This window comes from Lepidochelys kempii, chromosome 2, assembly GCF_965140265.1.
Source record: "Lepidochelys kempii isolate rLepKem1 chromosome 2, rLepKem1.hap2, whole genome shotgun sequence".
Lineage (NCBI taxonomy): Eukaryota > Metazoa > Chordata > Testudines > Cheloniidae > Lepidochelys > Lepidochelys kempii.
The window spans coordinates 233,557,563-233,581,196 of NC_133257.1; the positions used below are offsets into that span (position 1 = coordinate 233,557,563).

Below are 23,634 nucleotides of genomic sequence, written 5' to 3' on the forward strand. Positions count from 1 at the left end.
GGCAGGCCTTAGTATTTTACATCAAGAGGATCAAACCAAAGAGTGTAACAGGCACTCCTCATTCATCTTGTGAGGCTTTGGAAAGAAACCCAGTTGGAAAATGTCTTGATTATGGAACTGTGACACCACCTTGGGTCACAAAGCTGGGTGGGGGCATAGCTGAACCTTTCCTTGTAGAACACCGTATAAGGGGGTTCAGACGTCAAAGCCCTAATCTCAGATACCCTGCAGGCTGACGTGATTGCCACCAAGAAGGAGACCTTCCATGAGAGGAGCATCAAAGAACAAGAAGCCAGCTGCTCAAAAGGGGGAACCCGTGAGCCTTGACAGCACCAGGTTTACGTCCCAAGAAGCAACAGGATCACAAACCTGTGGGTATAGTCTCTCAGACCTTTCAGGAATCTGATCATCAGGTTGTGAGAGAAGACTGATCTACCTTGGACTGGCGGGTGGAAGGCCGAGATAGCCACTAAGTGGACCTTGATTGATGAAAGGGCCAGGCCTTGGTGCTTGAGATGAAGCAGGCAGTTTAAGATGGATTGCAGCGATGACCGGAAGAGAGGAAGACCCCATCCCACAGCCCAACAGGTGAAACATTTCCACTTAGCTAGCTAAGTCACCCTAGTGAAGGGCTTCCTGCTACCAGGCAGAAAGCATTGGACTTCTGCTAAGCAGGCCTGCTCCTCCACGTTTAGCCATGCTGTCATATGTAGGGACGCTAGGTTCAGATGGATCAAACAGTCCTGGTTCTGCAAGAGCAAGTCCAGTTGGAGCAGGAGCTCTAATGGGTTTGCTATTGAGAGGTCCAAGAGCGTACCGAACCAGTGCTGACGTTGCCATGCTGGAGCTACCAGGATTGTCTTCGCTTTGTTCCTCTTAACCTTCAAGTAGGACTTTGTGAATCAGGGTTATCAGTGGGAAGGCGTATAACAAGGTTTCTGTCCATGGGAGCAGAAAGGCATTGGACAGAGAGCCTTTGGCAGCTCTGCAAAACTGCTGACATTTCCTGTTCTGCCTTGTCGCAAATATGTCCATCTGAGGAGTCCCCCATGTCTGGAAGATCATACTGACAACCTCTGGGTGGAGTGACCACTTGTGGCGAGAAGGACCTGCTGAGATCCGCCAGTGTGTTTCAAGTGCCCGAGAGGGCGACGCCTCAAGATGAATGGCATGCTGCACACAGCAGTCCCACAGCTGGAGGATCTCTTGACACAAGGCCGACAAGCAGGTTTCACCTTGCTTGTTGATGTAAAACATTGCAGTTGTATTGTCCATCAAGATCTGCACCACTCTGCCCTTTAGGTAGGGGAGAAATGCCTGGCAGGCCAAGCATATCACCTTGAGCTCCCTGACATTTATGTGGAGGGAGTGATCCTCCTGGGACCAGAGGCCCTGGGTACTGCTGTTGCTGAGGTGGGCTCCCCACCATAAGTCTGAAGTGTCAGAGTCCAAGGTCTCCTATGGGAGTGCAGCTACAAAGACAACCCATTCCAGGACTGATTGCGGTTATGCCCACCAAGTTAGGGATGACAGGACGTTCAATAGGACTGTGACCACTAAGTCCAAATTGTGCCTGCCGGGAGCGTAGACCAATGCCAGCCATGTCTGCAGAAGTCTGAGCCATATACATGCGTGTTGAACAACGTAAGTATACACCGTCATGTGGTCAAGCAGCTTGAGGCATACCCGGGCAATCGTGAGCAGGTGGGCTCTGATGTGCATGATGAGGTCTGACATAGCTCAGAATCAGGACTCTAGCAGGTAGGCTCTGGCCTGTGTAGAGTCAAGCAACACTCCTATAAACTCTATCCTTTGAGCAGGAGTCAGCTGATTTTTGTTAGTTTATAAGCAGGCTCAGTTCCTGACACTTTGGTGCGAGCCACCTAAGGCCATGCTGGACCTGGGCTTGTGATCTGCCTCAGACAAGCCAGTCGTCGAGGTATGGGTACCTCAACATCTCAGGTAAGTGGCCACCACCGCCATGCACTTAGTGAAGACCTTTGGAGCAGAAGATAGGCAAAAGGACAGTGCCATGAATTGGTAGTGGAAATAGGCATCCTATAAGTTGAGGGTGGCGTACCAGACCCACAGAGGTGATGGAGGCTAGGGAGTCCATGTGGAACTTCAACTTCTTGTGATATCTGTTGAGGCAACTCACGTCTAGAATGAGTCTGAGGCTCCTTTTGGCATCCGGGATTAGAAAATATTAGGGGTAAAACCCTTTCTCCCTCATATCTTCAGGAACTTCCTCCATGCCCTCTTGACATAGAGAGGCATTCCACCTCCTGGATGAGGAGTTGCTTGTGAGAAGGGTCCTGAAGAGGAAGGGGAGTGGGAGGGAGGGATGCAAGAAAACTGCAGAGTGTAGCCAGCTGCTATGGTGTTGAGCACCCAATGATCCAAGGTAACTCGGGCCCATGCAGCAAGAAAGATAAATGGTTCAGAAATAAACAGAGGGATGGATCCTGGGGCAAGACTGGAACTCCGTCCTGAGGCACAACCTCAAAAATGCCTGCCGAGTGTCATGTGGGGCCCAACTGGGTCATCAAGGACGGGTCGGGTCGGCGGTGTTTAAACCCTCCGTCTCTTCTCTTATAGGGACCTTGCTGTGGTGGACCTGAGAATTTCATTGGTGAAGGTGGCCGGAAATGCTTCCTGGAGGCCTGCGGCATGTACAAGCCCAGGCAGCACAGTGTGGCGCTGGAGTCTTTCAGGTTGTGCAGCCTGGTATCTGTCTGCTCTGAAAATAGAGCTGTGCCCTCAAAGGGAAGGTCCTGAATAGGCTGCTGCAACCTCCTGGAGAAGCCCTGAGGATGGCAGCCATGAGCTGCATTGCATGGGCACCGCCAAGGCCATTGACCTGGCCACTGAATCTGCCACATCCCGTGCTGTCTGGAAGAAGGCTCTGGCCTGTCTTACCTTCCTCTAAGACAGTGGTTCTCAAACTGGGGGTGAAGGGGACTCCTCAGAGGGTCATGAGGTTATTACATGGGGGGGGGCGCAAGCTGTGAGCCTCCACCCCAAACTCCGCTTTGCTTTCAGCATCTATAATGGTGTTAAATATATTTTAAAGTGTTTTTAAATTTATAAGAGAGGGTCACACTCACAGGCTTGCTATGTGAAAGGGTCACCAGTACAAAAGTTTGAGAACACCTGCTCTAAGATGGGCAGGAATTCTTGCCTGGAATCCTGCGGCAAGGAATCCTTAAATTTGGCTACAGAGTCCTAAATATTATAGTTGTATCTCCCCAGCATCGCCTGCTTTTTGTAGATTCTGAGTTGGAGACTGGCCATAGAATAAATTTTTCTCCTGAACAAGTCCAGCTTCCTTGTTCTTAAGAGTCGTGCTTGCCTGACCCTGCCTGTCCTGGTCATTAGCAGCGGATACCACCAGCAATCCAGGGAGTCTGTGAGTACTTGTAACTTTTGGATGGAACATAATACTTCTTTTCCATCCTCTTCGATGTTGGGGATGGAGTCTGCCAAACCATCTTGACCACTTTCAATCCCCTTCTTGAACTGGCAGTGCAACCTTAGAGGATGCTGCGTCCGCCAGTATATTGAAGAGGCTAGCAGTGGGCTCAGAGAGCTCCTCTGCCTCTAATCCTAGGTTTGCAGCCCCCTTCTGAGGAGCTCCTGATGAGCCTGAAAGTCATTTTGCAGGAGTGGGTCAGAGGGACCAGTGACCACCTTGTTCGGAGATGAAGAGGATGATAGCAGCACCGGGGGAAGGCCAGAGGTCCTTTCTTCCACCAGGGAAACCTGGACTTCATTACCAGGATCGGAGTCAGAGTCTGGTTTCTGTATGGGAGCGTGAGTGCCATGGCCTGTTTTTCTGATATGGTTGCCGAAGACTGATGGGAGTAAGGCCCCAGCATCATGGGAACCTCCCCGTGGGTTCCAATATGGCCAATGTACTAGCCATTGTCCCAGGCACCAGACACCCGCACCGAAGACTGGCACATACGACGACTGGTGCTTCTGTGGGTGAGTACCAAACTTCCCCTCTGACTACGAGGATGACTCCTCCCTTGGGGACCACGGCAGAGCTGTCAGTGCCTCCTTCTGCTAGCTATGATGGGGAGTGATGCCGGGGGAGAAAGCGATCATTGACAGTTCCAGGAATGGATGCTACATACATGGGGATTGGTGCCAAGACTGTGGACTGACATGGAGTCGGGAATCGAGGTGCTGGAGACCGGTGTCAGGGAGACAGTGACCGCCGCTGAGTCATCAGCGACTGGTGCAGAGAGGAGGGTGGTCAGTACCGAAGAGGTAGGGACCAATGCTGCGAGGCTGGTGATCGATGACGCAAGGCCAGAGACTGGAAATTAGGCATTAAGACCAGTGCCAGGACACTAGAGAACGGCACTAGCCGAGCGACCACGGAGGCAGGCCCATAGAGGGCTGCCTTTTGGAGGGGGGTGCTTTCACTGGCTCCACAGTTGAAGGAAGGTGCCACTGTGTGGGCGGCACCAGTAGGACCATCAGGTCTCTGGGTGCCTGAAACACCTCCAGCATTGAGGGCACCATCAGGCATAGGGGACCCCTACCACTCCCTGGAGACAGCGGTGGTTCCCGTAATGGGCTCGGAGCCCCAGGCAGAAAAGCTGCTTCCCAGTCACCCAAAAGGCAAACGGCTCAACACCGGTCCTTTGACTGCCACTCCTTTCCCATCCTTCTTCGATGCGGGGGAGCACCCACATTCAGTGTGCTGCTTCCTATGAAGCTTTCTCGGCACCAGTGATGGTGAATGGTGCTGAGGTGAGCCCAATGCCAGTGGAGCGCTCCATACTGAGGTTGAAGTGCTCAGCACTCAGTCAGAACAGGATAGTTCTGAGGCTGGCCTAAATGCTGCCTCCATCAATAGGGCTTTAAGGCAAATGTCTATCTTTTTGAGTACACGGTCTGAAGCCTTTACAAATGTTATCCTTGACGTCTGTTTCCTCCTGACACTTTAGACCTATGTGAGGATTGCTCACCAGCATGGGCTTCTGACAGACGGCACACGGTTGAAGCCTGGACCGTGCCCCGTGCCTGGGACACAGTCCCTGAGGGGACCACTAACTATTCTAACTTCTTTATCAAACACTAAGAATAACTACACAAAAGAACTGACGAGTAAGAAACCAATAGGAGCACTTCAAATCGCAAAACAGAAAACGGTGTTCCAGTGACCAACACAAGCAGTAAGAAGGAACTGAGAGGGTGCAGGCCCGGCAGCCATAGACCAGCACATGAGCACCGAGCTCCAGGGGATGCCAGAGCTGGCCCTATAGATACCATTAAGGGAAAAAGCTCCAGCAGCCATGCACGTAATAAAGGCAACTGTGTTGATAGAGGATATTGGGTTTCCCCAAGGTATTTGATTTAGTCCACAAGACATTTTTTATTTAAAAATTGCATTATATGGAATTAAGAGGGCACACATTAGATGGATTAAAAACTGGCTCACTGACAAACCTCAAAATGTAGCTGTTAATGGGGAAACACCATTGAGCAGGGCTACTTCACGGGGGATCCCAAGGGTTCAATGCTTGGTCCAACTACCTAATATTTTTATGAACAATCTAGACAATGATAGGTAATCTTTGCTGGTAAAGTTTGTAGATGACAAAGATTAATGGAGTAGTAAATAATGAGAAGGACAGGTTACTGCTAGAGTAACCCGAATCGCTTAAGTAAATGGGTTTTAAAATAGCCAAATGCAAGGTAATACACCTGGGAACCAAGAACACAAATGATACCTACGGGATAAGGGAATATCTTGGAAAGGAACGACTGAGAAAGATTTAGAGGTCATCATGGATAATTATGTGAGCTGTCAGTGCAATGCTACAACAAAAAGGGCATAATGTGATCCTGGCATGTATTTAAAAAAAAAGTGAATATCAAGTAGAAATAACTAAGTGATTTTGCCTCTGTACACAGCATTGGTAAGACCACTACAAGAATGTTGCACCCAGTTCTGTTGTCCACATGTCCAGAAGGATGTGGAAATACTGGAGAGAGAGTTCAAAGGAAGGCCACGAAAGTGATCCAAGGGCTGGAAAACAAGCCGTACAAGACTTCAGGAACTCAACTTATTCAGTTTATCAAAGACAAGGTTGAGATGACTCATCACAGTGTATTGGTACTTACACATGGAAAAGATATGGGGGGTGGAGCGGGCTTTTCAACCTTGTTGACAAAGGCATAAAATCTAAGAGTTGGAAAATGAAGTTAGACAAATTCAGACTTGAAACGATGCAGTTTCTTGGCACTGAGGCTAAATAAACACTAGAACAGCTTATGGAACAGTGCAGGAGGTGAACTCACCATCACTTGGAGTCTTCAAAAAGATATCAAATCTCTTCTTAAAGGATACATTTTAATCCAGCTTCAAGAAGAAATTCTGCAGCCTGCGTGCACATGGAAGGAAGGGGTGTGTCAGGCTGGGTGATTGTGGTAGTATCTTCTGACCTTAAAGTCTTAATCCGTGGGTCCCCTGTTCACTCCTTTCCTTCACAGACTATGGGGAAACAAGGATTGCCTGTATTACCTCCATTAAGATGTCACCATAATCAAATCTCATGCTTCAAGGTTTCAGCCAGTCACCTGCAGGGGTCAGGAAGAATTCCGCCCTGCCCCTGCCTCCCCACCCCCCGAACACAGAATTGGCTTCAGGTATTATTTAGGGGGACGGGGGGGGGGTTAATCTTCCTCTGAATCAGAGTGGCCAGAGGACACCAGACTGGGTAGACCAGTGCTCTGAAGTGAAACAGAGAATCCTTTCTAGATGCCCAGCCAGTGTATCTTGCTCTATACTCGTACTCGAATTACCAGATTTAAAGTCAGGAAGGAATTTTTCCCCAGGTTAGGCACCTTGGGGGGTGGGGAAGCATGCTGCCTTCCTCTGTAGAATGAAGCATGGTTCACCTGCTGGGATCATTTAGGCATCTCAACCCTAATCCATGTCCTGCCATTGCCGGGGACTCAGACATTGCTGGCATCTGGTTCTCTCCTGTTCTCTGCCTGTGGTGCACACCATTTAGTTTCCTGAAGGCTGAAATGGTTTGCTCTATTAAAATCTTTGGGCTTAATATGGGGGTATCTGGGTAAAATTTAATAGCCTGTGATATACTAGAGATCAGACTAGATAATTGGATGATTCCTTCTGGCCTTAAAGTCTAAGTAACATAACCCTTAAAGCCCTCTATGTTTTGTTTAATGACTTCTCATTTTTGAGTAGACATTTAACTGTGTTGATCTTTATAATATTTCCTCTCCTTTATTACATGCTTCAATAACACTGAAGTGAACAGGGTAGCTCACACCTCTAAGACTGTAACATCTCCGCAGTATGTCTGCCAAGGCTCCCATTTCCATATGCCCCATATGCTTTTGTTTCACCTGTTTCCAATACAAGAAATGGCTCCATTGGTAAAAAGCACAATCCTCAGGTTCACTTGATAAGCACACAATTTCTTTACTAGTACAGCGTAAATTGAAATGACTGCTCTCCTTTTTTTCCCCTTGAGTAGATATGCATTTCTTGCATTCTGGGGTTCACTTCCAACTACTGACCAGCCACTATATGGGGGACCCAGCAACGAAATAGTTTCTTCTCTCAAGCAAGAGGTTTGTCTCCCCTCTGTCTACTAGATCAAAATTCCTAGAAAACAGCAACTCCCTAAAGGTCAGGAAATATTTGAAATGAAATTTCCTCCAAACCATCTAGGAGGTTAGTCATTTCAGTGACCTGAAGCTTTGTTTAGGACACGCTTTCATAAGCGAACGCTTCCATTACAGAATGCCCGTGTGAATATGCTGATGATGCACATTGACTACATGCCTCCGTAACATGTATAAGGCTACATTTGTGGCTGTGGGGCCTGTCCTCACAGCTAGCCAAGTTAGACTTATAATGGCAGAGTCTGGAATTTTATTGCAATTGCTGTGTGAAGGTTCCTAGTTCTATGTTGCCTCTTACCTACAGCAGTAGGTATCTAAACCAACATTTATTTTTACTGCAGCTAGAATAATAACTAGAACACGTAACAGAGCCTATGGGGTCAATTCCAAGTTGGTCATTCATATAGCCACCCCACAACCCATTCCAAGATTTTGATTCCACAGTTTTTGCACAACAGGCCTTTGTCTCAAAAGCCAACTAGTATCAACAGAAAGACTGGACATATTTATCAGTTCATGTTCAGTGACAGTCCATATGTATTAAGGACAGAATCAGATATTGGCACTCATCCTTTGAATACTTGGTTTCTGAATAGCAGAAGGCAGAAATTGGAATTAAAGTACAGATAATTTTTACTATTCAACAGCCACATGGATAAGAAAACTCCTTGACCCTTCCAGTAACCACTGGAGAGGAGTTTTAAATTTATAGCACATCTGCTAGCCAGAAGCCGATATTAAGGAAAGCCCTCTGTGAAGGGGTGTATGCCACACTGGCCGAGAGGGTAAATGAGGCCAATTAACTACACAGGCCGCACCTGGAGGAGGAGTCAGGGAGCTGGGATTGACTGGAAGCAGGCTCAGCTGAGCAGAAACAGATGGGGCCTATATAAGCCAGGAAGCTAGCAACAGAAGGAGGCAGGTAATAGTCTGCAGTCACTCCCTGACAGGAGGGTACTTGGGCTGGCAAACCAGGGGGCTTACAAGGTAGGAAGGAATCCAAGCGAAGAGCAACATTGTCTGGGAGTAAGTAGGTCACTGTTTCGAGAGATAGGGTCCCTGGACTGGAACACAGAGTAGACAGCAGGCCCAGGTTCCCCTACCAGCCACTGGAGGAATGGAATCATTAAAGCAGTAAAGGGAAGACTGCCATTTTCATAGAATCATAGAACTGGAAGGAACCTCGAGAGGTCATCTAGTCCAGTCCCCTGCACTCAAGGCAGGACTAAGTATTAACTAGACCATCCCTAACAGGTGTTTGTCCAACCTGCTCTTAAAAATCCCCAAGTTAAAAAACCAGCCCTTTCCACTGTGACCTCCACCCCAATCAGCTGCAATTATTTAGGCAATGCAGTCACCTGGAGTGTCAGCTTCAGAAAACAGTGACAAAGATTTTACTCTGAGATCATACCCTACCAATGCCGGACAAAAAGAGAGCCTAAAAGCCAATACTGTAGCACTTCTGACAGTCATGCAGAGGACCAGAAGTGAACCTATGAGGTCACTGAATATATACTGGTAACTGGAATTACTATTTCCCTCTCCACTTACAACAGAAAATCCAGAGGCTTCAGTGTAGCACTATGAGTCAGAGGTTGTGTTAGGGACACAGCGAGTAAGCTGCTGACACCTTTTGCATCTGTCTTCAGTGGAGCTCAACACTGACTTCAGGTGTGGAACCTCAACTGTAACGAGGAGCCAATGCCTAGAGACTTTGATAGGGAAACTGCTTAGCTGAGCTCAGCAAAGGGGAGGGGGAAGAGAAGAGATATGGGCTCTAAATACACACAGGCAATGCTAGCACGTAGTCCCTGCATTCAGTTGTCTGCGCCAACTCCAGGTCCCAGAGTTCACCCATCAAAGCATTCTGGGCAGTCCTCATACCTAGTTTATAGCAATCTCCCTAGTCTAGGGTGCCTGAAGGTGGTCTTGGAGATGCTTCCCTTGAATCTTCAGTGCAGAAGATGACACATACAGGGAAGTCTGGCACCCCCTGTACATTATGGTCAACATATATGGTTGTCTGTCTCACATAAGTACTGCTTGGTAACTTCAAACTGTATTTGTGTAGCAGTCTTCCTCCCTCAAAGATGTACCTGGAAGAAGAGAAACTAGGTGGTGGGGCACTTGAAAAAGCACCAAACACTAGCACTAAGAGGAACAACAAAGGACCCCCAGGGGCCAAGAAAATGGAAGAGTTTGATGGCCCAAGATCTGTTAAAAATGATGCATTTAGATACCAGCGTACCAAAAAAAAAAAAAAAGAAGAAAAAAAGAAAAAAGTATTCCTGGGCGTCAAAAGCAAAGATTGCCACATGCTGCTGTGACCCTCCTTTGGTGCATTCAAGGCAAGTGCCAAATGCAGGGCATGCACCACGCACCAAGAAAAAAGTTGGTGCCAGCACAGACACCAATGTATTACAAAAGCATGGCATAGCTCTTGAGCCAAAAGCATTCCAATTTAGGCAACTGACTGGATGGTGGAAACTACTAGATTTCCAGGACACAGTTGGCAGAAAACCTGGAGCAATGTAGAAGCACAGTGAATAGAGCGCTCCTTCACCAATCAAATTCAAGGAGGAACTGACCAGAAGATTTGGAGGTTTTCATATATATCTGACAATAGGTGGTGTGCAGTGGCCAGAATGGGGCCTGGTTCACGCATACCATTGCCCTCTGAGATCAAAATCTTTTAAGAGCTATGGGAATATTAAGTCTCATGCTGAAGAGTTTCAGAGTAACAGCCGTGTTCGTCTGTATTCGCAAAAAGAAAAGGAGTACTTGTGGCACCTTAGAGACTAACCAATTTATTTGAGCAGGCCCTACGCTACCAGCACTCCCAGCTACCTTTGAGACACCACTGACTTCCTGAGGAAACTACAATCCATCGGTGATCTTCCTGATAACACCATCTTGGCCACTATGGATGTAGAAGCCCTCTACACCAACATTCCACACAAAGATGGACTACAAGCCATCAAGAACACTATCCCCGATAATGTCATGGCTAACCTGGTGGCTGAACTTTGTGACTTTGTCTTTACCCATAACTATTTTACATTTGGGGACAATGTATACCTTCAGATCAGCGGCACTGCTATGGGTACCCGCATGGCCCCACAGTATGCCAACATTTTTATGGCTGACTTAGAACAACACTTCCTCAGCTCTCGTCCCCCAACGCCCCTACTCTACTTGCGCTATATTGATAACATCTTCATCATCTGGGCCCATGGAAAAGAAGCCCTTGAGGAATTCCACCATGATTTCAACAATTTCCATCCCACCATCAACCTCAGCCTGGTCCAGTCCACACAAGAGATCCACTTCTTGGACACTACAGTGCTAATAAACAATGGTCACATAAACACCACCCTATATCGGAAACCTACTGACCGCTATTCCTACCTACATGCCTCCAGCTTTCACCCTGACCACACCACACGATCCATCGTCTACAGCCAAGCTCTGCGATACAACTGCATTTGCTCCAACCCCTCAGACAGAGGCAAACACCTACAAGATCTCTATCAAGCATTCTTACAACTACAATACCCACCTGCGGAAGTGAAGAAACAGATTGATAGAGCCCGAAGAATTCCCAGAAGTCACCTACTACAGGACAGGCCTAACAAAGAAAATAACAGAACGCCACTAGCAGTCACCTTCAGCCCCCAACTAAAACCCTTCCAACGCATTATTAAGGATCTACAACCTATCCTGAAGGATGACCCAACACTCTCACAAATCTTGGGAGACAGGCCAGTCCTTGCCGACAGACAGCCCCCCAACCTGAAGCAAATACTCACCAAACAACCACATACCACACAACAGAACCACTAACCCAGGAACCTATCCTTGCAACAAAGCCCGTTGCCAACTGTGCCCACATATCTATTCAGGGGACACCATCAAAGGGCCTAATAACATCAGCCACACTATCAGAGGCTCGTTCACCTGCACATCCACCAATGTGATATATGCCATCATGTGCCAGCAATGCCCCTCTGCCATGTACATTGGTCAAACTGGACAGTCTCTACGTAAAAGAATAAATGGACACAAATCAGATGTCAAGAATTATAACATTCATAAACCAGTCGGAGAACACTTCAATCTCTCTGGTCACGCAATCACAGACATGAAGGTCGCTATCTTACAACAAAAAAACTTCAAATCCAGACTCCAGCGAGAAACTGCTGAATTGGAATTCATTTGCAAATTGGATACTATTAATTTAGGCTTAAATAGAGACTGGGAGCGGCTAAGTCATTATGCAAGGTAGCCTATTTCCCCTTGTTTTTTTCTACCGCTCTCCCCCCCCCCCCCCCGACGTTCTGGTTAAACTTGGATTTATGCTGGAAATGGCCCACCTTGATTATCATGCACATTGTAAGGAGAGTGGTCACTTTGGATGGGCTATTACCAGCAGGAGAGTGAGTTTGTGTGTGTGGTTTTTGGAGGGGGATGGGGGGAGGGTGAGAAAACCTGGATTTGTGCTGGAAATGGTCCACCTTGATTATCATACACATTTTAAAGAGAGTGGTCACTTTGGATGGGCTATTACCAGCAGGAGAGTGAGTTTGTGTGGGGGGAGGGGGCGGGCGGAGGGTGAGAAAATCTGGATTTGTGCTGGAAATGGCTCAACTTGATGATCACTTTAGATAAGCTATTACCAGCAGGAGAGTGGGGTGGGAGGAGGTATTGTTTCATGGTCTCTGTGTATATAATGTCTTCTGCAGTTTCCACAGTATGCATCCGATGAAGTGAGCTGTAGCTCACGAAAGCTCATGCTCAAATAAATTGGTTAGTCTCTAAGGTGCCACAAGTACTCCTTTTCTTTATGCTGAAGAGTGAGACTCTTGAGGATAGTGTCTGTTAGTTGAAAAGCTTCACTTTTCTAACTTATATTTTAAATTTGTATTTAGATTATGGAACTTACAATACAGGACTCAGCTGACACAAGAATGGAAAATTTCTTACCAATAATTTCCTTTCTGCTAGTAGCATCTCCCACAATTCTTGAAGTCTGGGCTTCTTTGCTCAGTTTGCAGCTCATGAAGGCGGATGAATATTTGGTGCCACCACTCTGGACATGCACCCCTCTACTCCCGCTCATAGCCAAATGAGTTACTTCAAAGCTTAAAAGTTTCTATAACAGTAATAGTAAAATTCTTAAAAGGTAACTGACCAACTATGTACAATGGGGGGGGGGGGAGAGAGAGTCTCATGATAAAGATCCTACTCAGTATCTGACCTTCTGGTTCTTGAGCCATTTAGGGTGGGCAGAATTCTGGGAGACTATGCTGGCAGAAAGGAAGTTATTGGTAAGAAATTTTCCATTCTGCAGCCTATCGTCTCCCACAATTCTTGACATCCGAGAAGGAGCAAGCAGTTAACAGATGTAGGAGGGCAAAGAATAAGGTCATGAAGAGGGGGAAAAACAGCATCCTTTCCCATTTATAACGTTTGCTCAAAAGGCAAAGTCATTTCTGGACCACTGCCTACATTACCTCCCTGCCAAAAGATGTCTCTGCCGAGGACAGGAAATCCACCCTATAGTGTTAGATCAAGGTGGTAGCAGTTGACCAGGTGACCATCTTACAAATTTCTGCTGTGGATGTATTAGCTCTTTCTGCCCATGAACTCTCCAGGAATCGTGTGGAGTGTGCCCTGACTCCATCTGGAGCCAGAACCTCCAATGCCTTATACACTTTCACAATCCATAGTCTAATCCACCTAGCAATAGAGGACTTGGATGCTCTGACTCCTTGGCATTGTAGGTGTAAAAATTCAAGACAGGGCACCCAATCTCCTCAAAGACAATGTATGTTTGAGGTTGAATTTTAGGAGCCTTCAACATCTAAGGTGTGCCATCTTTCCTCAATCCTGTGGCCTTGAATCACCTCTCAGGATGTATGGGAGGAAAAAATTCACCTTAGGAATAAGTGATTCATGCAGTAAGTCTCCTGCATAGAAAGGACCACCAGTACCAACACTTGCCTGGTGGATGCGATGTCTAGCAGGAAGCAAGCCTTGATGGACAAATGCAGATGCTGACATCAATGATTCAAAGAGATGGTTTGTCAGGTCCCATTTGGGAAAGAAGTCTGATTACTGACTTTGCTAACTAGACTGCCCTAAGGAATCTGGCTACCTGGGGGTTCTCTGCCAGCTAACCTGCGGAGCTTGAGAACATCTTGCTATTAAGGGCAGACACTTGATTGGCAATGCTGCTGGATTAGAAACCTTTGTCAAAACCCTTCTTGGAGAAAATCCAAGACAACTGGAATTCCTGGATTTCTAGGATTTGGCACTAGCTGCAGAACCTGGTCCAGAGAGGAGTATGCTTTCAAACTTGATACTTTTCTAGAAGAAAGCAGTGTCCTGATGACTCTGGAGGAAAGGCCCACCGACATTAGCACTTCCTTTTCAATAGCTAGTCTATTAGATGCAACCAGAAAATAGAAAATTCTGCCCCAGCTTCAGTTCTGCTATGCAGTTTTTGACAAAAAGAGATTTGGGAACTATAGGGTTCCCTCAAGGCTTTCCTCCCAAGCACCTGCTGTCTCTTGGTTTGTATTTCTGTGAGGATGAAGGCCGGTCTGTACTCTCCCTCCTGACACCACACCATGCTTTTGAGAATGTTTAGATTTTGCTGCATTGTCCATCATTACCTTGTCTAGCTTCTCTCCAAAAAGCAGCGTTCTTGTAAATTTGGCGGAGCACAGCACCCGCTTCAAGTGGCTATCCACCTTCTGGGCATGGAGCCATAGGTGGTATCTGGTGACTGAGCTGGAGACCATAGCTTTGGCTGAGAATCTTATTTTACACTGTTGCCAGGGAAACTTTCTTTAAAATAGAGCCGAAGTCAGAGTGATCTCTATCCTTGAGAGCTCTGAGATCTTCCAGCCAGGAGAAACATGCCTTCACAAAGCAAGTAGTTACTAGGTTCACCTATGGGAGACTGTGGCCTCCATTTTTCTGAGCTATGGCATCCTTAGGATAGAACTTCCCTTCTGAGGGGGATAACCATACCTTTTGCCAGGACACTAAGCAGCATCAACCTTCAGTATTTCAGTAACTGGGATTTTTGGTTCCTGGATGCTATAGAGCATTTCTGTTAATGTGCTTGCCCTTGTCTGGCTTCTCCCATTCATCCCTGATTATTTCCTCAAAGGAGGAGCATAGGTGAATCTCAGTCTCAGGGTAGGATTTCAAGGGCAGAAACTTCCTCAGAGGCTTACTCTCGGGATTCTGTTCAGACTGAATCTGAATTGCGGATACAATGTTGTTACAAATGGCCTTGAATTTCCGGGGAAGGGATTTTTAGTATTTCCCTGGTTCCGATCAGAGTTAGGGCCAAACAATTCATCATCCTCTGTGAAGGAAGGAGAATCAGAGGACACAGATCTCCTAGACCTTTTAAGCTTTTCTTTCCACCTTTTTCGGCTTTGTTTTTCTGGGTTTTTTTGTGCTTTTTTAGTTCATTTAGAGAGTGTATGAGCTCAGTTGTGGCTTTGGTGAGGTTTTTTTGTGACTAGCCTTGCTGAGTACCTGATGTCCTCTTGCATGACGTCTTTGAGTTCCCCTCTTCTGGGTTTCATTTCCTTGAGGAAATGGCCAAACTAGGAAGGAGGGGAGGGTGCTTATGAGTCCTTGCTTCTTTTCCCAGGATGCTCAGGACCAATTTTAGGATGGGGGAGGGGGGGAATTTGTGATCCCACAAGTATGGCCTTTTCTATTCTCTAGAGGCCCCTTGAGACTTACTATGAGTCAGTTGACTAGGGTCCTCTTCATCCCTGGAGCCCCTTCCTACTCTGCACATTTTCCCCAGTTTCCCCAGGAGTCAGTTGCTCTAGGGGGCCAGGGATCCCACATGCCTGTCTGACTCATAGCCCTGGGACTTAACAAGAGTCAGGGACAGAAGGCTGGATGCAGGCTGGGCACAACTCACTGTCTGCCCAGTCTGGTAGGATAATCTCACAAATCGAGCACCATTTGGCTTTCATTCAATGTGTTTTAGGCTGCTCTGCCATACTTGGAAGGTGCAGAGGAACAAGCAGGGAGGCCCTGTAGCAGAGGCTCCAAAGGATTCAAACATCCAGTTGAAAAACTGGCCCAGGAAGCTGAGGGGGAAATCACTGCTCACCACTGCCTCAGATTTTGACCCAAACAACCCCTCAGGCAGATGAGAAGGCAAGAGCACTAAAATCTCAGAGGCCCATGAGCGGAAGTAGAGGGGAAATGGCCAGAGCAGCAGCTCTGAACAGTTGATCTGACTCCATGAGCTGCAAAATGTAAAGAGCAGCCCAGACATCAAAAATTGAGGGAGTCAGTGGGCTGCAGAAATAGACATTTTGAGGTTATTAGCTACAGCAGTTAACAGTGTTTCAGCACAGGCTCCTCAATATAAGGTTTGCTTGCCCAGTTTTGAGATGCACTATGGTCATCTTTACCTGTGGGTATGAATTGGCTGAGAAGAATACATTACATGTATATTTTAGTTACTTTTAGATGCCTACACAGCAACCTACACTGCAATCAGTACTTTCATAAGTAACTCAAGATTTTCTAGGCAGACATTTTAACATCCTGTAATACTTGAAACAGTAATGAGAACTAGTTTAATTTTTACTGGTTAAAGTAAATAAGTTGCATCTCATTGAACTCCTTGCAGATCTGAGTCTTCAGCTGACACAATAAGAATGGGAGGATATTATGCTAAACTGCAAGACTTTAAATGTTTAATTGAAATGAAAACAAAGGTCCCCATCCCCATAGGGATCAACTTTAAGTTCTGGCTTAAAATTCATTCCTCAAAGACAGCACCTCCCTCCCTAACAGTGACTGTGAAAATTGAACAGTAGATCTGCTATGTAGTATGGTGTTGGATAATACTTTCATTTCCCGGTACTAGACCCTTGGATTGTGTGTTTAATTAGCCCAGGAAGCGAGACAAAACGAGTGACAGCCTTAGGGTCCAGCAAGCTACCAGTTACAATTGCAGCTGCTATTCTCCCCATACCACCATTACCCTTCCCTCCCAAAAGAGCATCTTTACACATGGCATGTAGTTCTTCTCCACCTCATATAGGCTGCACAGTATTTCCACTTGCCTGACCAAAGTGTCCCAAATGCACCTTACATTTGAATTATTCTCCCCACACACGTAAAAGATGATACCAGAAGAGCCTGTGTGAAAAAATGATTTACCCATGGCAGATCTCTGGACATCTAAGCCAGTGCCTTAACTGGAAGATCATTCCTCCTGCTAAGAACTTCTATGAAATCACCAGAAGATCTGTACCAACAGCAGAGACTAGTCACCAAAACAGATAGGTGAAAGAAAGGGAAATAGGGAACAAAGGACAAGGTGCCCAGTGGGAAGTAGCACAGGGTGACGCAGAACAAAACAGATGGAGCTTCTGGATTGGGTAGGGGGAGGGACATGGTCTGATGCTAGGGGGCAGAAAGTGGTACCCAGGGAGCAAGGGGCATAAGATTTGGGAACAGGGGAGAAGAGACAACCAGGACATAGGGGCCCCCGGGGCAGAGGGGGCAGGAGAAGACATGAGATTTAGAAGACTTGGCAAATGTCCAGGGATGCAGATGGTAAGGGAGTGAACATGAGGTGAAGGTGCTGAGTTGGGGGGAGACCAGAAGCTAGACCTAGAGTGACTGGGAAGTATGGGGTGAAAGTGGTTGGGATAGGAGATCAAGAGCCATGCCCAAGCTGCAGTGCAATATTAACATGAAGTGGAGGCGCTGGGCAGACATCAGAATCCATGGCTGGGAGACAGGGACGAAGGAGCTGAGGGGAGACCAGGAACAATGCCCAGGGTGCACAGAGAGGAGGATGGAGGTGCACAAGGTGAAGAGCGAAGGGGTCCAGAAGCTATGGCTGGGGGAAGGTCTAGTATATGATGCAAAAGACCTTAGGGAACAGAAAGACCAGCAGCCCTACTCCATGAGCTGCAAAATGCAGGTGGGGGGGAGGGAAGCAAAGGGTGAAGAAACTGGGTGGCCAGCCTTTATGCAAAGATATGCAGGAGAGGACACAAGGTTAAGGGGTGGAGGGCAGAAGCCATTTGCAGGGTGTATGGAGAAAAAGGAGGGGGAGCAGCAATTACATTCTGGGTGTGCGCACAGCGGGGATGTAATGAAGGCGCTTGGAGTGACCAGAAGTCATAGCCAGGATGTGTGCACGGAGAGCGGAGCGAGGAGATGGAGAGAAGGAAACAAGGAGACCAGGAGCACGGCCATGATGTGCAAGAGGGTGGCAAGGAGTAAAAGTGGGAGAGAGCAGTAGCCATGCCACCCACAATGTGGAGGTCGGAAGGGTGAAGGAGTCATGCTTTGACTGCATGTGGGAAGAGGGAACACCCAGGAGAGCCAGTGTGGGTGTAGAGGAGCTGAAAGAACAGGGGACCCAGGGTATTTGTGGCAGGAGGCTTAAAGAGCTGGGGGGCTGCAGCCATGTCCACTACATGAAAAGTTGGGCCGTGAAGAAGCTGGTCAGTAAGAACCTGAGAGCATGCCCAGGACATACACATGTGTGGGGAGAGAGGTGTACAGGAGCTGGTTAGGGGGTGAGGAGCCATGTCCATGGTTGTGTTTGAGAGAAAGACGGGGTGAAGGGGCTGGGAGAGAAGAGTTATGTCCCGGATGTATCTGGGGAAGAGGAGGAAAGAGCCAGTGGAGACGGGGGACAGGAAATATGCTCAAGGTATGTGAGGAGGATGGGGAGCAAGAGCCATGACTGGGGACTACATGTCTGGAGGGGGGATGAACAAGCTGGGGGTGCGGGAACCAGGCCGGGGGCACATGTGTGCAGGGAGGAGGTGAAGGAGCTGAGAGGGGCAGTAGCTATGCTCAAGATGTGAAAGGAGAAAATGAAGGTGTTGATAGGGGGTGGTGGGTTGGGTGGAAAGAGTGAAGAAGCTAGGGGAAGGAGAGCCAGGGCCAGGATGGGGAGGAGAGTGTGAAGGAGCTTGTGGGGGAGCATGGCTAGGTTGTGCATGGGGCAGGAACAGCACAGTAGGGCGGGGGGGGGAAGAGAGAGAGAGAGAACATAGCCAGGATACATGTAAGTCAGGGACAGCACAGCTGGGGGGGCAAGGACCCCGGGGAGGAGGAGGGGGGGGCAGGGACAGCACAGCTGGGGGGGGCGAGGACCCCGGGGAGGAGGAGGGGGGGGGCAGGGACAGCACAGCTGGGGGGGCGAGGACCCCGGGGAGGAGGAGGGGGGGGGCAGGGACAGCACAGCTGGGGGGGCGAGGACCCCGGGGAGGAGGAGGGGGGGGCAGGGACAGCACAGCTGGGGGGGCGAGGACCCCGGGGAGGAGGAGGGGGGGGGCAGGGACAGCACAGCTGGGGGGGCGAGGGACCCCGGGGAGGAGGAGGGGGGGGGGCAGGGACAGCACAGCTGGGGGGGCGAGGACCCCGGGGAGGAGGAGGGGGGGGGGCAGGGACAGCACAGCTGGGGGGGCGAGGACCCCGGGGAGGAGGAGGGGGGGGGCAGGGACAGCACAGCTGGGGGGGCGAGGACCCCGGGGAGGAGGGGGGGGGGGCAGGGACAGCACAGCTGGGGGGGCGAGGACCCCGGGGAGGAGGAGGGGGGGGGCAGGGGACAGCACAGCTGGGGGGGCGAGGACCCCGGGGAGGAGGAGGGGGGGGGCAGGGACAGCACAGCTGGGGGGGCGAGGACCCCGGGGAGGAGGAGGGGGGGGGGCAGGGACAGCACAGCTGGGGGGGCGAGGACCCCGGGGAGGAGGAGGGGGGGGGCAGGGACAGCACAGCTGGGGGGGCGAGGACCCCGGGGAGGAGGAGGGGGGGGGGCAGGGACAGCACAGCTGGGGGGGCGAGGACCCCGGGGAGGAGGAGGGGGGGGCAGGGACAGCACAGCTGGGGGGGCGAGGACCCCGGGGAGGAGGAGGGGGGGCAGGGACAGCACAGCTGGGGGGGCGAGGACCCCGGGGAGGAGGAGGGGGGGGCAGGGACAGCACAGCTGGGGGGGCGAGGACCCCGGGGAGGAGGAGGGGGGGGGCAGGGACAGCACAGCTGGGGGGGCGAGGACCCCGGGGAGGAGGAGGGGGGGGCAGGGACAGCACAGCTGGGGGGGCGAGGACCCCGGGGAGGAGGAGGGGGGGGGCAGGGACAGCACAGCTGGGGGGGGCGAGGACCCCGGGGAGGAGGAGGGGGGGGGGCAGGGACAGCACAGCTGGGGGGCGAGGACCCCGGGGAGGAGGAGGGGGGGGCAGGGACAGCACAGCTGGGGGGGCGAGGACCCCGGGGAGGAGGAGGGGGGGGGCAGGGACAGCACAGCTGGGGGGCGAGGACCCCGGGGAGGAGGAGGGGGGGGCAGGGACAGCACAGCTGGGGGGGCGAGGACCCCGGGGAGGAGGAGGGGGGGCAGGGACAGCACAGCTGGGGGGGCGAGGACCCCGGGGAGGAGGAGGGGGGGGCAGGGACAGCACAGCTGGGGGGGGCGAGGACCCCGGGGAGGAGGGGGGGGGCAGGGACAGCCCCACGGGCGCAGGGGGCAGCCGGCTGCCTGGCCAGTCGCTCACCTGCGGCAGCCCCAGGAAGCCGTAGAAGTTTTGCGGCACCTCCTCCACCAGGTCGAAAAGCTCCAGGTCGCCGCTGTCCCAGGCGCGGGCGAGCGGCGGCAGCAGCAGCAGCGCGAGGAGCAGCCACAGCGCGCGGAGCCGCGGCGCAGGGCTCGGGCGGCCCATGGCCCCTGCCTGGCAGCCGGCGGCAAGACGCGGACGTGGCCCCTGCCCAGGCGACACACGCCCCAGCGGCGGCTCCGCACTGAGTGAAGCGGGGAGGAGGCAGGCTCGGCTCCTCCCGCTGCGACTCCCACGGGGAAGGGGCGTGGCTTGCAGCCCGGCCAATCACCGCCGCTGGCGGCTGTGACCTCACCTCTCCCAGCAACCGCGGGAGACAGTGACTGGAAGCCTGGGGTAGACGGAGCTTCCAGAGCGGGGAAGAGGCTCTAGCGTGGCTGCCACCTCCCACGCCGGGGGGGGGCTGCCTCCTACTCGCACCCCAGCAGGACCCCTCTGAGCGGTCCCGGGTCCCCCGAGCCCTGCGCGACAGCGGCGGTTGACGCTGCTTCAGTGAGCGGGGGCCCGACTGGCGGCGGCGGCGCATCTCCGCCTCCTCCAGCACAGCCCTCGGTTCAGTTCCTGCCTCCTCTTTTCCGCTCTCTTGCCCACTGCCAGCCAGGGCGCCGGGCCCTGCCTCTTCTCGCACAGCTAGGGCGATCTCATTTTTAAAAGTGAGCCGGGCCCAGCTAGTATACCTCATCACCCCCCGCCGCCCCCTCACATCCTGAGACTTCTTCCCTCCGGAGGCTGCACCGGGGGTGGGCAAACTGCAGGCCCGGGGCCCGCCTCCGGCCCTCCAGATGTTTTAATGCAGCCCTCAAGTTCCCACTGGGGAGCGGGGTCCAGGGCTTGTCCCTTCTCTGTGCGGCTCTCAGAAGCAGCAGCACGTTCTCCCTCCAGCTCTTGCATGTAGGAGCAGTGAGAGGGCTCCACGCACTGCCCCCGCCTCAAGTGCCACCCCCGCAGCTCCCATTGGCCGGGAGCTGCAGTCAATGGGAGCTGCAGGGTTGGTGTCTGAGGACGGGGCAGCATGCAGATCCAGCTGGCCATACCTCAGCTTGAGAGCCGGAGAAGGGGACATGCTGCTGCTTCTAGGAGCTACCTGAGGTAAGCGCCACCTGAAGCCTGCACTCCAGACTCCTTCCCGTGCCCCAACCCCCTGTCCCAGCCCTGATTCCACTCCTGCCCTCTGAACCCCTCGGTCCCAGCCCAGAGCACCCTCCTGCACCCCCAACCCCTCATCCCCAGCCCCATCCCAGAGCCCACACCTGGAGCCCTCACTGTTCCCCACACCCCAACCCCCTGCCCTAGCCTGGAGCCCCCTCCCGCACCCTCAACTCCTCATTTCTGGCCCCACCACAGAGCCCGCACCCCAGGTGGAGCCCTCATCCCCTCCTGCCCCCCAACCCCCCAATTTCATGAGCATTCATGGCCCGCCATACAATTTCCATACCCAGATGTGGCCCTTGGGCCAAAAAGTTTGCCCACCCCTGGTTACACCCACCTCTTTCTTTGCTCCCAGCTTTGAACTGGTCAAATTGAATGCTTTTCTCCATATGGAAATGCAACCAAAGACCCTTAACTCTGCCCTGCCGTGACACCAAGATAGAGGAGAAAGGCGTATTTTAAAAAATCAGGTAAATGTAATTTGGGACCACAACTACTAAAATATCAATCATATGACTAGTGCATGGTGTCACTACAGGGCAAAGTTAAATTTTCTGAGAGACTTGTTATGAATAATTATGCGGCAAAATTACCATTAACTTCTGCTTCCCACTCCCCCCCCCCCCCTCCCAGTTTTTTCTTAATGTTGCCTATGCACAAGATTTCAGCAAGTTACAACTAGGAGTTAAGTTTGTGTGAGTGAAGTTCTGGAGTATTTTTACCTTTAAATGTTTGGATTTAGCTATTAATTCCTTGGGTGTATAGTTTTTGTTTTGGTATTACAACATCCCTGTAAAGCATTTTACTCTACATTACTGATATGTACTCTCAATCTTAACTCCATTTTAACAATTTTTACCTGGGAATTTCTTTGTTTACATTAAATATATGTCATACATGAACAATAAAGAAGAACCTCAAATAAAATGTTATATGATATTTCTAATTACTTGAAGATATTAAGCAATTAGCCATTTTCTTAATTTTAACTTTTATGGCCAGGTTCCTCTGTACAGTGTGGGTACTTTAGCTCAGGAGTACCACAAAACAATCGGCGCATACATGCCAGTTAAATGATTTTTACAGATGCTTTGTTTTGCCAAAGCAGTTCAAAACAGTTGGAGAATGCACCAGTTCCCCCTTCCTTCCAGTTCTTCAAATCCCCTGCCTCTTGCATCTCCTACATTCTGCCTTCTTCTTGCAACCCCCTACATTCCTAGTTGTCAACTCGTGATTTTATCATGAGTCTCTCACTTGGTGGTGGTTTTTTATAAAGGTCCAGCTGCTGGAAGCAAGAGATTCTCATGCCATCTCAGCTTTCATTTAAAAAAACCCAAAACAATACCAAACATTTCTAGCTCTCAGGGTTGTTTACAAAATCTTGAAAATGTGAAGCAAGTGAATCCTAAAGGCTCCAAAACCAGAAGGCAAATAAAAAGAACTCCAACGTTTATTTTTAACCCAATCTCACTTTAGAATGCTTCTGGTTGGCAATATTTCATTCCTCCCACATGAGCATACCCTACATTCTCCCTCCCTCCTGCACCCTGTTTCAGTCTTCTGTGCTTATGCACACATGCATACACGCATACAAGTTTATCCCTCCTAACAAGTAAGCCAGAATTGAAATATTGGAAAGATATTAATGGTCACTTTGCCATGATTTTTCATAAGAAAAAATCTTCTGTCATGAAGAATTGCTTGCTTTCAAAATTGCAACCATCTCCCACTAGGACTGAAACCACAGCTGCATTCAGAAAAGAGAGAAGGAGATGAGACACCTAGATCCATTGAAAACAATGAAAGAAAGATACCTTTCTCAAAATGGCCACCAACCGAGGGCAGCTGTGGCTTCAGTCCTGCTGAGAATGATAGGAAATGGTAGCCATTTTGAAAGAGGACAGTTCTTTGTGGTTTCAGAGTAACAGCCGTGTTAGTCTGTATTCGCAAAAAGAAAAGGAATACTTGTGGCACCTTTGTGGAATTCTCTGCCGTAAACCATGGTATCCTTCAGCTGAAGAAAGAATGTTTAGTTATGAAGGATAATGGGAAAAAATTACCATTAATCCTAAAATCTATATATTCAAAAGTAGCCTATGAACAAAATTTCAGTACTGGTAAGTTGTAACAACATGGAAAATTTGAAGGGACTGTGTTATTCTGTTACTGAGATTACTTA

The 23,634-nt window shown here is 50.0% G+C and overlaps 1 protein-coding gene across 5 annotated transcripts in view; it reads right to left on the bottom strand.

Annotated features, from left to right (window-relative positions):
• Positions 1-20,517, bottom strand: part of DNAJC1 (DnaJ heat shock protein family (Hsp40) member C1) — a 197,837-nt gene extending 177,320 nt beyond the window's left edge. Inside the window, exons 1-2 of one of the 5 annotated variants that reach the window (XM_073334216.1) lie at positions 20,247-20,302; positions 12,658-12,826 (exon numbers count right to left, since the gene is read on the bottom strand). In XM_073334216.1, the coding sequence (XP_073190317.1) occupies positions 12,658-12,684 (27 nt within the window). In that variant the 5' untranslated portion in view covers positions 12,685-12,826; positions 20,247-20,302. Of the gene's footprint in view, positions 1-6,318; positions 6,512-12,657; positions 12,827-20,246 lie in introns of all 5 variants that reach the window. The other 4 variants (XM_073334217.1, XM_073334218.1, XM_073334219.1 and 1 more) reach the window with 4 other exon arrangements.
• Positions 20,518-23,634: the final 3,117 nt, after the last annotated feature.